Source organism: Ailuropoda melanoleuca, chromosome 15 (genome assembly GCF_002007445.2).
Source record: "Ailuropoda melanoleuca isolate Jingjing chromosome 15, ASM200744v2, whole genome shotgun sequence".
Lineage (NCBI taxonomy): Eukaryota > Metazoa > Chordata > Mammalia > Carnivora > Ursidae > Ailuropoda > Ailuropoda melanoleuca.
In genome coordinates this window covers 14,034,909-14,050,727 of record NC_048232.1, presented here as the reverse complement: position 1 = coordinate 14,050,727, position 15,819 = coordinate 14,034,909, and the positions used below count along the sequence as shown (strand labels likewise).

Here is a 15,819-nt window from a genome sequence, read left to right as displayed (position 1 = left end):
TTGGCTGAAAGACCATCCTTTCCCCCATTGAATTACTTGACATCTCTATCCATCTGTGAGGCTCTGCTTCCAGACCTTTCATTCTGTTCCATTGATCTACACGTGTAATAAGTCTTGAAACGCAAGCAGTATATCCTGAGATCTTGGTAAACTTGCTTACAAATTCTAGTAGATGTATTGTTTGATTTCCTAGAATTTTCTATAGCATTAGCATGTCTTCTGTGAATAAAAAGTTTGATTTTTTTCCTGCCTAATCTAATCTGTATGTGCCAGAGTTTAGCCAACTACAGAGTTAGAGGGAATAGTACCCACAAGAGATCACCCTTATTTTTGATACCAACAGCAGATTTGTGTGCTTCCCAAAACCACTATCAGGTTTGACACTTCACTTAGAAGGACTCACAGAACTCCCTGAAAGCTATCATACTCATCAGTACAATTCGTTACAGGGAAAAGAAAAATTAAAATTAGCCAAGGGAAGAAGTGCTTAAGTCAGAGCCTGGCAGAGTACTAAACACAAGGCTTCTTGTTCTTATCCGCCATGGAGCCAGGACATGTTACTTTCCTTGTATGGATATATAACAGTATGCACGGAGTATCCCCAGCTGAGGAAACTCCCGGAGGCTCAGTGTTCACTGTTTTTATTGAGAATCCACTACACAGGCATGATCAACTGATTGACCACTTAATTGATCTCAGTCTCCAGGTTGTCTGATATAATGAGATCAAGCTCCCACCCTGACTCACACTGTTGGTCTTTCTGATGTGGGCAACTCCCACCCTAACTCATATTGTTAGAATATCCAGTGTGACCTAAAACACCCAGAAAAGCAAAGATACTTATTTCAGGCATAAAATTTCTAGAGCTTAGACTTTACCTTCCAGAAGCTGACGGCAAATCCACACCACTTTTGGGGGGAAGGTCAAGTTGTTTACTACATAGTTATGCATTTTATTTCTTTTTGCTTTTTCATTTTGTCTTACTGCACAGACTAGGAGGGTCAGGGCAAGATTGGGTAGACTTGATGCAAGAAGACATCTTTGCCTTGTTTCTAGATCCTACCTTGATCTTAAGGGGGAGACATTCAGTTTGTCTTGCAAGAAGTTTGTCTGATTCATCTAAGTTGTTACATGTATAGCATAAAGTTGTTTATGATATTCTCTCATTTTCCTTTTACCGCATGTAGGACCTCATCGTTCCCTGTATTGGCAATTTGTATCTTTTACTCCCCTCCATTTTTGCCCTGATCGCTCTGGCTAGAGTTTAGCAAACTTTTCAAAGAACCAGTTTTTTGGTTTTTTTTTTTTTTTAATTTCATTGACTTTTCTTTCTTTCTCTCTCTTTCTCTCTCTCTTTTAAAGATTTATTTACGTATTTGGAGAAGGAGAGAAAGAGAGCACAGAGTGGGGGGAGGGGCAGAGGGAGAGACAGAATTTCCAGCAGATTCCCCGCTGAGCGCAGTGCCCATCCTGGGGCTTGATCTCATGACCTGAGTCGAAATCAAGAGTCAGACACTCAACTGACTGAGCCACTCAGGCACCCCTTTTTTCTCTCTTCTTATTTGTTTGTTTTGTTTTCTATTCCATTAGCTCCTGCTTTTGTTATTATTATTTCCTTCCTTCTGTTCACTTTGGGTTTGGTTTTCCCTTTTTCTCCTTCCTCTAGGTAGAAATTAGATTATTGGCTGGAGACCTCTCTTCTGTTCTTACATAAGCATTTAGTGCTGTAAATTTCCCTCTAAGTGCATGAGCACATACCAAAATGTTGATATGTTGGGTTTCAGGCACAATGTTTTCTAATTTCCTTTGTGATTTCTTCTTTAACTCCTGAGTTGACTCATGAGAAGTGATCTGTTTGATTTATAGATCTTTGGAGCTAATCCAGATGTTTCATTTATATGTGTTTCTTATTTAATTCCCCCATCTTTCTCAGTGAGAAAAACACACACACACACAAAAAAAAAAAACCAGAGAAGAAATAAGCATTTTTTAGTATCTTATTTTTATATCTTTTAACATTTACAACTAGTGTATATGAAGTTTTGTCTCCTTCTTTAAGCTTAATCTTTGTTTTGCTAACCAAAAATAAATTGAAATTGTTTTTTAATCCCAAAGCAAATTTTAAATTGGTAACTGTTTTTATTCCATAAGACATAACTCAGTCCAAGGCAGCAGAGGGTGTAATGTAGTTATATTTATTCTTATATATCCATTTTATAAGATAAATATTTATAAATATACTTCTGCCATCATTTATGACACCAATATTTCTCAGTTAAAAAAGAAGGAAATTTTCAATTAATTTTACCAATAATCAGAACAGGTAATTAAAATTGGGTTTTTCATATGGGTGCAATTTTTTTAATTGCTAGATTAACATCCAACAATTGACCACAGTTTATTCTCTAACACAGTGTTAGAGTTCTTTTTAGCCATTTTATGAAGTAAAACTCTTTATTCCAGATACTCAGCAAAAATATTGGTTTCATTGTTTAATTCTTCAAGGAACAAACAGCTACTGTGTTGAAAATCTTCCACGCTCTGTCTTGAGAAAAATCTCTTTTTATTTGCCAGTTGTGTTTATTCCAATGTATTTTAGCACGCACTGTCTCTAGCAGCTCTTTTTCAGTTTAGTGTTGTTTTTATCATTTTAAAAATAAACTCAAATGGATTTATTTCCTTAATGGGAAAAAATACTGAGAATTATTCCTCTTATTTCAAAGCCAGATGGTGACAACACTGTCTTTCAGCAGACTCCCATGTCATTTGTTCGTACAAAGGATTAATTTAGTAGTAAGTCTGTAGGAAGTAAATTTGGCCACAAGAGGCGGCACCACATGCATCCAGCTCACGAAGAGTAATAAACTTGTGTCCTTCGTCATATAATCAGGATTGAGTGGGTTTGATCACGGACACTACAATCATACAACCATGGTCTGTATAGACCCAGCTATAGCAGGTACAGCCAACATTGTTCCAGACAATCAATAGTAGTCTGCTATTTGGGGCTTATAGTGTTTGAAAACAGGATTATGAATGAATATAGGGTTCATTCCATATTACCTACCACGCCATTGGCTTTGAACTTCCGAGAGTATATAGACTTTAACTTATCAAAACCTAATTCCTTGTTTCCCTAATCCTTTCCCAATGTCTACTATTACCATTGGTACCCCAATCTTCTTATCCCTGGGGGGGGTCTCTGTGGAATAATGTTCTATCCTCCACCTTAGAATGTGAGTGCTATTCAGAAAGAGCTGTTAGGGCTGTTTATCCTTGGTTAATAGTTGATTATATTTTTCCTTCCTTCCTTCTAAAAAAAATGATAATTTTGAAAACAGTGAACAGTGTTTCACTTATTCATTTGGAATCTTCAGAGAGTCATTTTTTGTCATGGTTTTCCCCAGATTTGAAAAAGTCTTAGACAGTAGATGATAACTGAATTTTGTGAGCCATAGCTTTTGAATGATTACGCCATGATTTTGCCATGACCTATAATAGATTATCTGTTTCCTTACAGATTTCTTTTTGATTTTGTTACAGAAATGGGGCAGGAAGTTTCTTTAAGTTGTCTTTACTAAAATCACTCTGCTTAGTGGCCCCTGGGGTGCATTATACAGTTGACTTCTGAACAATACAGGCGTTTGAGGCGCTAACTCCCCTGTGGATGTAGCTTTGACTCGCCCAAAACTTAACTACTAGTAGCCTACTGTTGACAGTAAGCCTTCTCGATAACATTAGCAGTTCATTAACACATATTTTATATATGTGTTATATACTGTATTCTTACAATAAAGTAAACTAGAGAAAAGAAAATGTTATTAAGAATATCATAAGGAGGAGAAAGAAACATTTATGGTACTGTATTTTATATGAAAAATCATATATAAATGAAAAAATCTGCATATAAATGAACCTGCACAGTCCAAACCAGTGTTTTCCAAGAGTCAACCGTATATTGGAAATAGAATAGTCCTAAGTAAACCTGAGCTGAAGTCTTCACCTGCAACTAACCCCTATTTTTCTGAACATCAATTTTCCTTTCATGTATAAAATGAGGGGTTTTGAACACACTGTCTCCATAGTACCTGTCAGTTCTAAATATTTATGATTCTGTGGTACTGGAGCGTTCATGACCAGTCGTCCAGGATTGATGACCATAAGAACAAAATTCTTCAGAGAAAATGTGCTCAGCTTCTGCTCTGTATTTGTTCTCTATGCAAATAAATAAATAAATAAAGGTTTTCCCTAGAACCTCACATTGGGTGTGGAGCATGGAGTCAACTCTCTGTTGCCAAGCTAAGAGCAAAGTAAAGCTTTGGGTGCTTAGGTCATGAAGACCCCCACGGGGACAGAAGCCCAAACTCTCTGGGCTTCGCTCAAATAAAAGCAACCTTCTGTGTTCCATACTCTCCTCCTCACCAAGTCCCCACTGTTTGATCTGAACATGATTTAATCAAATCAAGTCGGAAAGGGGAGCATGACGTAACAACAAACCAATATAAGGATAGGGAATGTTGAGGTATCAGCCCAGCAAGGCTGTGCCCTGCACTTGTAATTTAATAGTTGCCCAGTAAGGATGAAAGCAAAGGGCTTTATAATTTAGTAGCGTTTCTGAGGGTTGTCAGTTTAAAAAATATACTTCTTCCACCCACCCCTAGAAGACAATGCAGCCAAACTGACTTTGACCAAGAGCATTTGAGATGTTTTCCAATCATTTGTGGTATACAACCCAAGGCGTTAATGATAATTTTCCAGACGAGGAAATAGGGACACACAGAAATTAAATTACTTGCCCTTGGATCAGTATTTAGTCCAATAAATTTTACTTTCTACTTTAGGAAGAGATTACTCAGAGGGGAAAATAAAGATAGCATTTGAAGTTGCTACAGGGTGCGTTAATTACGGATGCCCTTCAAAGGACATTTAAGATATCTGATTGTCAAAAGAAGGATTTTCTGTTGAAGTTGTTTTTAGCTGGAGGTCTAGGAATTCTTTTAATGATACTTTCACCTAAAAATTGCTAGAAAAGCATTGTTCTTTTGAGAAATATCCTTTTTAAGATTATATAAAAATAACAATTTTGTTTGGAACCAGCTTTTAATGTAGAACAATGCCATGTACTGCATTGCATTCGGCCAGTGTTCACTTTCTAAGTGTAAATTGTGGGCAAAAAATATGTATGTGTCAAGTTAATATCCTACTTACATGGTTACATCATTTAACTGTCTCTCTGTCTCTCACCCTTGAGTTATCTACAGGACAACTCTAGAACTCGATCAGGCTTTATTTTGGCTCTGGGCCTGGCCTTGGGGGAGGTATGGCTGCATTAATGGAAAGCCAAAGAAATCTAAGAAGTAGGAATATACAAGCGGCCACTTTTCTACTCTGAAGTATTTAATTCAAAACTACATTTCTTCACAAGTCAACATTTAACACAACACAGAATTCTAGATTTTTATCCACCAAAAGAGTCTCATTTCTTGATATGGCCTGAAGCAGGGATTATATATCCTGTACACACACACACACACACACTTACACTTACACAGGACCTATAGATAGGTGTATACATTTTTATGTCTGTACGTTAAATTATCTATCTCAGGAATGCTCTCTGCTCTGCCCCCTAGTGCCCAGGAGAGGAGATACTATAAAATAGTTCATCTCTGAGCTAGAGACCAGGAATGAAAAGCCTCCAGGTAGATGTTTCAGATCCTTACTATTCCTCTAGTTATTTTGCTGAACATCACTTTCAATACCTTTTTCCATATAGGCAATATCTGTTCAAGTAAATTGCGGGCCACTTTTTCCCATTGTGGTTAGCGTACTGTACACTAGTGAGGCATTCTTACCTGTGTCATCACCAGCAATTAACAAAAACTTCTATGTTTCAGAGTATCCCACCCTCCGCAGATTGTTCTGCCCATTCATAACTGGGAACCAGAAGAGGAGCCCCACAAAGAGGAAGGAGTTGGACCACTGGTGGAACATATTTATGAGGTATCTTCAAAGTTGTTTAGAGTTTATTCTTATGCTCTTTACCAATAAACTCTTCATACCATTTTATAAGACACCAATGCAAGATCTGAGCTTTATATGCTGCTTGGATTTGTGCTGTTATGTTATCATATTGCAGTGGGGGAGGGGGTACAGTAGGAGTCACTTGGTTTTTAGTGGTGAGAGCCATTATATAGTGAGAATATTTAATCTTGTTACTGTTCTCTTTTAAATGTTCCTTACATCTCCTTTTTTAAATGTTTGGACAGTCCAAGCATAAAAATGACTAGCTCCCTGGACTTTATTTTGCTTCTTCCTACATTTTCAAATATCCTTAAAATCCACCCACATCTTAAATTGAAGGTCACCAACCAGAAGTTACCAGACAGAGAAAATTTTATGGATTATTTGCTATTGTACCAAAAAAAAAAAAAAACCCCACACATATAACACACACACACATATGAATAACTTATTCTGAGATTTGAAATAGTCTGTTGATTAGTAAAATATTTTCCAGAAGCAAACCAGCAGCTCATGAAAAAGCCATTTTGTTGGAGGAACCTTCTTATTTACTGCTCTCTATCCCTTTCCTGTGTAACTCATTCCACTGACCTAGTAATCCTGACTGTGACTTTCATCTTAAGCTACAAGGGACGTGAATAGCATTCTCTAAGGTTAACCATGAAGTCATTTCAAAACTGATGAGCTGTTTACATATGTGGGGAAAAAAGTGTCAACTCCTGCACAGCATCAACATGAAAACCTCTGTCATCTGCCCAACCTGTGGTTTAGAATCAGAAGCCCCTTCCACAGCTGGATCAAAGCTCTCCCTAAGCTCTCTTGATAGCAAAAGGATAACATAGTCCCCAAGGCCACTCGGATTAAGAACCTTGCTAGAAAAGGATGCTGTCAAATAATTTATTAAACCTTGCGCGCACCGGTTTCTGCTTAAGAATGGGGAAACTTTAAAGTTTGCAAACATATTCAAACTCAATCATTCTCAAGGCAGCCCTGCTTCTAATCTTAGCACAAACAGATCATAAAATTTTAGGGTAATAATCAGTGGTGACAAAAGTAATCATCACGTGTTTCCTGTATGCTATTCTCATGTCTCAAAATATACCGTTATCCGTTGATGCCATGTTTCTTTGATAATGTGAATTAAACAAGCCATCTAATAAGCAAAACCAAATTATAAATTGTTTTATTGATCATTATAATTATCAGAACTGTGAAAAAAAAAAGACAAAAATTCCCTGTTAACTTTGAAGTGAATTTTCAAAACCACAATAAATTTAAATACATTTCATGATTTTCCCAAGCTGTTTTTGTGTCCTGTGAGTACAGGATTCATGTGTTTAAAATGCTCATCTCTTTAGTAGATGTGACCTCTCTTTCTTTGAGATTCACTGATTAAAACAGAAGTGTGCTTTGAAATGCACACTTGAAGTGAACTGTGGTAAGCCTGGACCATCTTTTGGCATTTGATGGATAACCATTTTTCCAGAGGGTGAAAGAGAGTGTGTTGCATATGGTTGCAATTGACAAGTCAGTAGTCAGGAAAAAAGGCAGATTTCAGTGTAAAGAAAGAATAACTAGGTTTTGAAAGCATATCATTAAAATTGCATTTCTAGCCCTGCGATTAAATGAATATAAATTTTAGGTAAACATCACAGTGACCAGACATGGTTAATGTGGTGTTTGCAAAGGAAATCTGCCCTCAGAGCTCCAAAGAATGAAGAATCTTCTCTGAGCAGAAGCGCCTCGCTTCTGGAGCTCCTCTTGCTTATGCAGATTTTGTTTTCCTACTGCTACCATCCTAGTGCAGATGTGTTAAAACCCAAAATACTTTTTAGATACCATTACTTGTTCCTTTCTTGTAGCTGCACAATATTGGACCGAGTACCATCAGTGACACCCTTCTGGAGGTGGGCTGGCCATTCTCTGCCCGGGACGAATTTCTCCTCTACATTTTTCATATCCAAACTCTGGGACCTCTACAGTGCCAAACAAATCCTGACATCAACCCACAGGATATAAAGGTAGGAGCCTGGTCTAACTAGCTGTTTTGCCTATTTTTTATGGTAAGGAAAAAAAATTAAAACTGTGGCTCATATTTTTTAAAGCAAAGTAATTACAAGTTATTTTGGTGATAATCTATATGGCCTTTTTAGTTTTGTGGTGAAAATGCCAGGCGTTGGGGCACCTGGATGGCGGAGTTGGTTAAGTATCTGCCTTTGGGGGGCGCCTGGGTGGCACAGCGGTTAAGCGTCTGCCTTCGGCTCAGGGCGTGATCCCGGCGTTATGGGTTCGAGCCCCGCGTCAGGCTCCTCTGCTGTGAGCCTGCTTCTTCCTCTCCCACTCCCCCTGCTTGTGTTCCCTCTCTCACTGGCTGTCTCTATCTCTGTCAAATAAATAAATAAAAATCTTTAAAAAAAAAAAAAAGTATCTGCCTTTGGGTCCTGGGATGCAGCCTTGTGTCAGGCTTCCTGCTCAGCAGGGAGTCTGCTTCTCCCTCTGCCTCTGCCTGCCACTCCCCCTGCTTGTGCTCTCTCTCTCTCAAATAAATAAATTAAATCTTTAAAAAAAAAAATGACAAACCTAACTTAAAATGTCACTCCTAGAAAACTTAAATTTTTCTTGGTTTTGTTGTTCATGGTAACCTGTCATTTATTCAGCCTATTTTAATAGATACCATTTGCATATGGCTTGACTAGCAGCACGACCAAACCAAAATCATAAATAGACATGTCATGTTTTGGAGAATTTGTACAGAATGCTATTTTTAGAGTCTTTTTGGTACATTGCCAAAAGATATAAGGATCTTTGCCAAGTGGGCTTTTCCAGATGTTGCCAATAGCAAGTGGTGAAATGCGATAATTTGCCAAAGGCCATCTCAGTGCCCCAAGAACCCCCAGACTGGAAATTTCTGGACCCCATTCATTAGTGCAGCTTATAGAGAAGCTGAGAGCAGTCCTTCTCAGATTCTCAAGCTTATCCAATCACCTGGGGGTCTGGTAAGAGGCAGGGTCTGGGCCTGGTGAATCAGAATCTGCATTTAAAAAAAAAAAAAAAAGAGGCAGGGTCTGGGGGGCCTAGAACTCTACCTCTCTACAATCGCCACCTGACATCCACGCTGCTTTGCTGGTCACAGACTAGCCAGGAGCTCAAGTGTCCAAGGAGTTGATCTTATTCAGATTAAGATCCAAATCTGGCTTTAAGTTTCTTCTGGGAAGAAAAGAACATAATTAGCATAAACCCTTGAAAATGTCACATTTGAATGGGGAAAAAAACAACTTTTTATCCAGATGTTATCCTCAAAAGAGAACTTTAGTTAAGAATCAACATTGACTAGTAGCTCAGGGAGACAGTGTCTTCTCTTAGATATGGAGCAAAGGGCAGACTTCATGAAATACTAACTCAACCATTTATAACATGGGTCTGCCTCCACCCTAACCGGTAGCACTGGGACATTGCCCATTATGAAAGGCTTTCTTTTTCAACCCAACATGCCTTCTATTCCAAGAGAGGAAGACTGAAAGGGGTTCGGTATGAAAGGATTTATAGGACCAGTCTCCTTCTTCATGGGGAAGTAATAAATAAGTTCACTTGTATTCCACAAAATTATTTAAAATACTTCCTCCCTGGAAACTTTTTTTTTTCCCATTTCCTCTCTCTTGGCCCTTCATTGAGATGATTTTAATATTTTCAAGGACAGTAGCTTATTATCAAATGACACCTTCTGGGGTTCCTGGGTGGCTCAGGTGGGTAAGCATCTGACTGGCTCAGGTCTTGATCTCAGGGTCTTAGGATCCAGCCCCAGGTCAGGCTCCGCCCTCAGCAGGGATTCTCTTCTCCCTCTCCCTCTCCCTCTGCCCCTCACCCCACTCGTGCTCCTTCTGTCTCTCTTTCAAATAAATAAATAAATAAATAAATAAAATCTTTAAAAAAACAAAAATAAAAAATAACATCTTCAAATAGAATGTATAACATCAAAGCAAGTAAAGCTTTCACATGTCCTATAGGTAACAGATTCTCTACTTCAGTCATAGATTCTTGAAGCACGAAAACCTGGGGCAGGTTTCTAAACTGTGAAGTGTAATGTTTGCTTTATATCTGACACTATTTATATATGTTCATGTATTATGTAACTTGTGTGATAGGCACCATGTTGGTTGTGAATTCTTTTTCTTTGTTGCAGTTTAACAATCATTTACAGTGACTGGAAGATACCAACAGATAACTTGCCTTAAATGTTGACAGATTCATGCAAACTGGGCAGTGGTGGCCACTAAGCCCCTGCATTCCCTGCCACCCTGATATTCTTTGAAGTATAGACTTTGATTAAAAATCTACTAAGGCTAGTAATTTTTTAAAAGATTTTATTGATTTATTTGAAAGAGAGAGAGCACAAGCAGGGTGGGGAGGAGCAAAGGGAGAGGGAGAAACAGACTCCCCACTGAGCAGGGAGTCCGATGCAGGGCTGGATCCCAGGACCCCGAGATGACTACCTGAGCCAAAGTTAGACACTTAACCAACTGAGCCACCCAGGCGCCCCTAAGGCTAGTAATTTTTAAAATGCAACTTAATTATGCTCCTTTTATAAAACTCTCAATTTGTGGAAATTGAATATAAGAAGATTTGATTACAATATGAAGGAATAGCTCCCTGAAATGACAAATGATAACCGTCTATGAACTCTTGAAATTCAGAATAATGAAAAACTTGAAATGTTTTTCCTTTCAGGTCCTCTGAGTACTTTTACTTATATTTATTATGTATAACCCAGAGAGTCTAAAAGAACTTTTTATCAATAAATAGATTTTTAAAATTAATTATCAGTGTATTTTATATAAGCAGCTACCTACAAATTGAGAATACTTGAAAATTATTTTCTTCTTAAGATAATAATTTATTGGTGAAGTCTCTATAAGTTTACTTGGCAATTTACTTCTTTCTAGATAATACAAAACTAAACAGTCTATTCTCTGTCTTAAATATGAATTGGAAATCAGTAAAGAACAAATTATTTATTATATCTAGTTATCTTCAATGCAATAGGTCTGGGAAATTTTTTTAACTTAAGGTATCAAATTCAGATTATTGCATCAAAGCTAATTACTGTTTTTTAAATATATATATTTAAAGATAAATACAGTTTTTAAAATATAAATTTTTTTAAATATAGATTTTTAAAATATAGATATGTAGGGTTTTTTTTTATTTAATTCTTTAAGAAGCAGAGAAAAGGTAGGTTTAATAAAAGGCAAGGAGGCAAAATACATTCCTATAGGCAAAAAGTAAATCCTAGTAGGACGCTGGGTGGCTCAGTTGGTTAAACATCTGCCTTCAGCTCGGGTCATGATGCCAGGACCCTGGGATCGAGTCCCTCATTGGGCTCCGTGCTCAGCGGGGAGTCTGATTCTCCCTCTCCCTCTGCCCCTCCCCCCTGCACATTTCCTCTCTCTCTCTAATAAATAAATAATCTTAAAAAAATAGTAAATCCTGGCATTCAATCTTACTTACCCACTAAGATAAAATTCCTTATGATTTGGTTGTCCGATTTCTTTATAAACAGAGCAATAGTTAGTGAGCGTCTCTTGAAACATCTGCATCTATGAGCAGGTCTACAAGTCCTTTCTGAGGTTGCTCTAGTGACCACTGGACAAGCCACCAAAATATCCCAGGCCAGCTGCGGGCCTGTCAGAGGGAAAACTCCCACCTCAGCTTTCCCAAGTATCCTCTGGAGGATTTTCAAGTTCCCCACCATGTTTGCCTCTCCAGCCATTCAACTGCTTTCCCCTCAGCAAAATGCTTTTTCTTCAGGTCACAGACACCTTTTTGTCCACTTCCCCCTCCCATATATATTCTCATTTTTTTTCCCATTTAACCACTGAAAGTAGCTCCCTCCTCCATTGCTTCTTTGCAGCTCCCACAAATGTCTAAGGAAATGTGCTGATGCAAAAGCAACTGTCCAGATTTCCTTAGAAGCATTTTCTAGACCATCTACTCCAAGGAACCAACACATTTGGTTGGTTGGAGGGAAAAACCAACTCTGAAACCTTTGAAATTCCCTGGATTCCCCCCCCCTGCAGAATTTCCACAACATCTCAAAATAATTTCTTGTGTCCACTAATTAAACCTATCAGCATTTAATAGAACTAATGTATTTAACACAATGTGGGGGTTTTTTCCTATTTAAAAAAAAATTATTCAGATAACAACCTCTTGGCTTTACTTTTTATTACAAATACATAGTTTTACTCATCAAAGCCATATTGTAGATAAAGTAGGGTTTTTTTGTGGGCTGGCCTGAAAACCGAGCCACCATTTAAAAGATTGTCTCTAAAGAGAAATGCATTCTGAGTGCCAAACATCTAGCCTCAAACCTTCTGAAATATAACCCGTCTGTACATTAAACATGCATTCCAAATGTGACTCTCCTCACATGAGCCTCCAAGTCCGATAAGGCCTGCACGGGATTCGCTTTTCACAACAGTGACTGGTACAGCTGAGGTATCCCACCAAGTGACCCTAATGTCCCCAAGGGGTGAAGAGCAGACTGCCTTTGAAAGCCACCACTGTGATCATAGGTGACAATGGGCAAAAGTTCTCACCCCACGCACCTCCCTTGCTGCCCAAATACAGAGCATCTGTGACTAAACTGGGGACACACTCAGATGCCACTAGAAATTTGTGAGGTTTTTATTTTATTTTTTTGATACTTGCCTCATATCGGGCTTCGTGGGGATTCACTTAGCCTGCTTTGCTGTCACTGTTTAGACCCCCATGTGTGAAGGTAAATAGGAGCACACATGGGTGACGGGGTTCAGGAAAAGTGAGTGAGCCTCCTGGCCCCTCGTGGTGCCTGGCGCAGACAAGAGGGAGGGTGGGAAACTATCTCGGGGACGTTCCCTTCTGCTTTCTCTTTTGCCTCCCAATGAAACCGCTGCTGTCTTTGGTTTTCTGTTCCTCGCATGATGGTTTCACGTCATCAAGTTCATTTCTCTGCCTTCTATGAACGCAGGGGCATAAGCAGATGGGCTATGAAGTTTCCGCCTCTGGGCTTCAGAGATAGAGGATTTTAATGTGGCAATTTCGGCACATTCTGCCATCTAAAAACATCGTGAAATAGTCAACTGTCTGCAGCATTCCAACCAATCCATTAAATCTAATTCATTCCAGACCCTTCTTGAAATAAAATTTTAGAGTCAAATAAAGTATTTCTCAACCATTCTAAAGGCAGTAAAATAATGATTTCCAACTATCCATTATCTCATTTGGGTGGATTTTTTCCTGGGTTTTGGAGAGTCCTCCAGACAGGCTGTGATCTTTAGATAAGATGTAGTTGAGAAAGCCAATGCTATTATGGAACCAAAGCTTCATGAAGAGTAAAGGATTTTTTTGAAGTTGGCAAGGTTTCATCACGAACAGCCACGCGTGAGAAGAAATGGGAGAAAGGGCTGTGGATGTCACACTGTACCCAGGAGGAAAGAACAAGTGAGGCGTTGGCTTCAACAGGCGCTAGGATCACAGACCACGTTCTGGGCCCATCACTCAAGAGAGGAGCCCGAGGTCCACATGATGTGACAGAGGCTAGACTAGGGCAACTGTAACAAGAGAGACAGACACTGTTCCGTAAAGAATGGGCTTTGGAGCCCTGGAAGGCAGGAGGTTCCAACTGTATCGAACAAGACCATTCTCACAGGAATCCCAAATTGCAACCAGATAGTACAAACATGGCAGTAAAAACACAGGGACCATTTGCCAGGGATTCTAGCCCTGTGACTAGTTTTTGGGTTTTTTGGGTTTTGGGGGTTTATCGGTGAACACACAGACTGTGGCTTGGCTTAGCAAATTTGCATCGTTTTGTCTGAATTTTTTTCCATCATAACTGCCTCCATTTACTTATTGCTTCTTATTAATTCAGAATGCAGGGACTTGTTACAGCCCTCAACCCACTTGCCTTCTATCTCTCTCTGTCTCCGTCTCTCTCTCTCTTTCATGCGCCCCCAGCTAGAGGACTTTCACTCACGTTTTAACAGTGCCTTTAGGTCCAATTTTCAGCCACCAAAGGGAATACACTCTCCAGGATCCATTTCTCTTTGCCTTATCTTCTCTTTAAGATGGTCTTCAGGTTCTCCTGCAAATTTTAGAAGGTAAAAACACATGTCCAACAACTAAGAAAAGCTGCAAAGTCACCAACGGAGTGAATCTATTCTTTTTTCTGGATGTTAAAAAAAGTGGTTTTTTTTTTTTTTCTCTCCTGACAAATCCTTAACTGACCTCCTGTGTTGGTCTCTACTTTGATTTAATTATAGACAAAGAATTACATGAGGGAAAATCCACCATCTTTTGTGTATTAAGAATACCTGAAACCCAAAGACAAATCACGACCAAAAAGAGGATAGTATGCGTGTTCGGGTTCAAAGAGCCCTTAATCTTACTGCACCCAACTATTTTCTTCAAAAGTTGCATTTCCAGCAGTTCTGCACATTCCAGCTAGGCAGTATCCCTTTAACTCATAAATTTAAACCTATCCCAGAGCGAAGAGTTTGGTGGAGTGTCATGCAAATAGGAAAATCCTGTTGGAGTCAAAATCTGAGTAGCAGCTGGGGAAAGAACCGTATTTACTAGCAATTGTTTCCTTATTGCAGAAGAGAGCAATTTTCGTATTTGTTCTGAAGAGGAGACTCGAGTGTTTACCACCAGCTTCTCAGAGCACTGAGCAAATTATTTTCTGAACTGAATGGCTTCCTAAATGGATGCTAAAAGGCCCTCACCTCTAAGGGTTTCAGATTAAGGAAAAACATGACCTGCGGGGTACACGATCAATTGTGAAACAGGCTCCAAGAGTTCATACAGGCTCTAACTGTTGTTTACATTTCTTGGATAACTTCGTCCTTGTTTTTTGGTTTTTGTTCATTTTGCTTTTTGGGTTTTTTTGTTTTGTTTTATATTTTGAAATAATTTCTGGAATGCCACTTTCAAAAACGGGTTGGTAAGCCATTGGAAGACTCTCTCAGTGTGGTGTTTGCAAGGGACATTCCTTTATCTGCAAAACAATATTACTAAAAGAGAGAAGCATGTTTTATCAACCCCTGCTGTGTAATACGTTCGTTCTCTGACGCAGAGTAAGTCCTATGTGTTACTGAGAGACCGCTCCTAAGTATTTGTCAATGATGATGAACCAGGGCCCCCCACAAATGTGGTTTTTATTCGTACACAAGCTGCATCTCATGCGTCCGCACAGGAGGCTGAAGAGCTGTCTTCTGGTTGGGCTACTATTTTACTATTACTGCTACTACTACAGGAATAAAGAACATTCTATAGGTCCTTCCAGCCCTTTTCTCTGTAGTTTGGTTACATGCAGAGTTAACTCTGTAAGATATCACCCAGTGACCTATAAAAAAGAAATTAGACATGAAAATCTCAAAGAAAATCTATACACACACACACACACACACACACGAGTATGTAACAGAAAATATATAAGAGAATCTTAGAGACGTTCACAATTTTCTATCTAAATGCAAATTTCAATCTTAGGCTATTAGGGCTTTTCTATCAGATTCTCCACCAATGAGTATCCTTGAGCAATTCTTTGACTGGCACTCCTTCCCTACCGTGGTCTTGGACTATTCCAGCGTCCGTGGGGCTGGCCCGCTCCTCACAGTCTCTACTTCATCAGCCCAGTTCTGTGAACAACACTTCTAATTACCCTGTCCATGAAATAGTTAAGTCCACATCCAAGCCTCCAATTCAACCTGCTGTTTTTATAACTTGCTCACTTCCTGTCCACGAGACCTTCTCTTT

The 15,819-nt window shown here is 39.0% G+C and overlaps 1 protein-coding gene across 2 annotated transcripts in view; it reads left to right on the top strand.

Annotated features, from left to right (window-relative positions):
• ITGA8 (integrin subunit alpha 8) overlaps window positions 1-15,819 on the top strand; it is a 179,765-nt gene that overhangs the window by 130,075 nt on the left and 33,871 nt on the right. For both annotated transcript variants that reach the window (XM_034643803.1, XM_002926627.4), the window contains exons 24-25: window positions 5,898-6,003; window positions 7,887-8,045. In XM_034643803.1, the coding sequence (XP_034499694.1) occupies window positions 5,898-6,003; window positions 7,887-8,045 (265 nt within the window). The remainder of the gene's footprint in view (window positions 1-5,897; window positions 6,004-7,886; window positions 8,046-15,819) is intronic.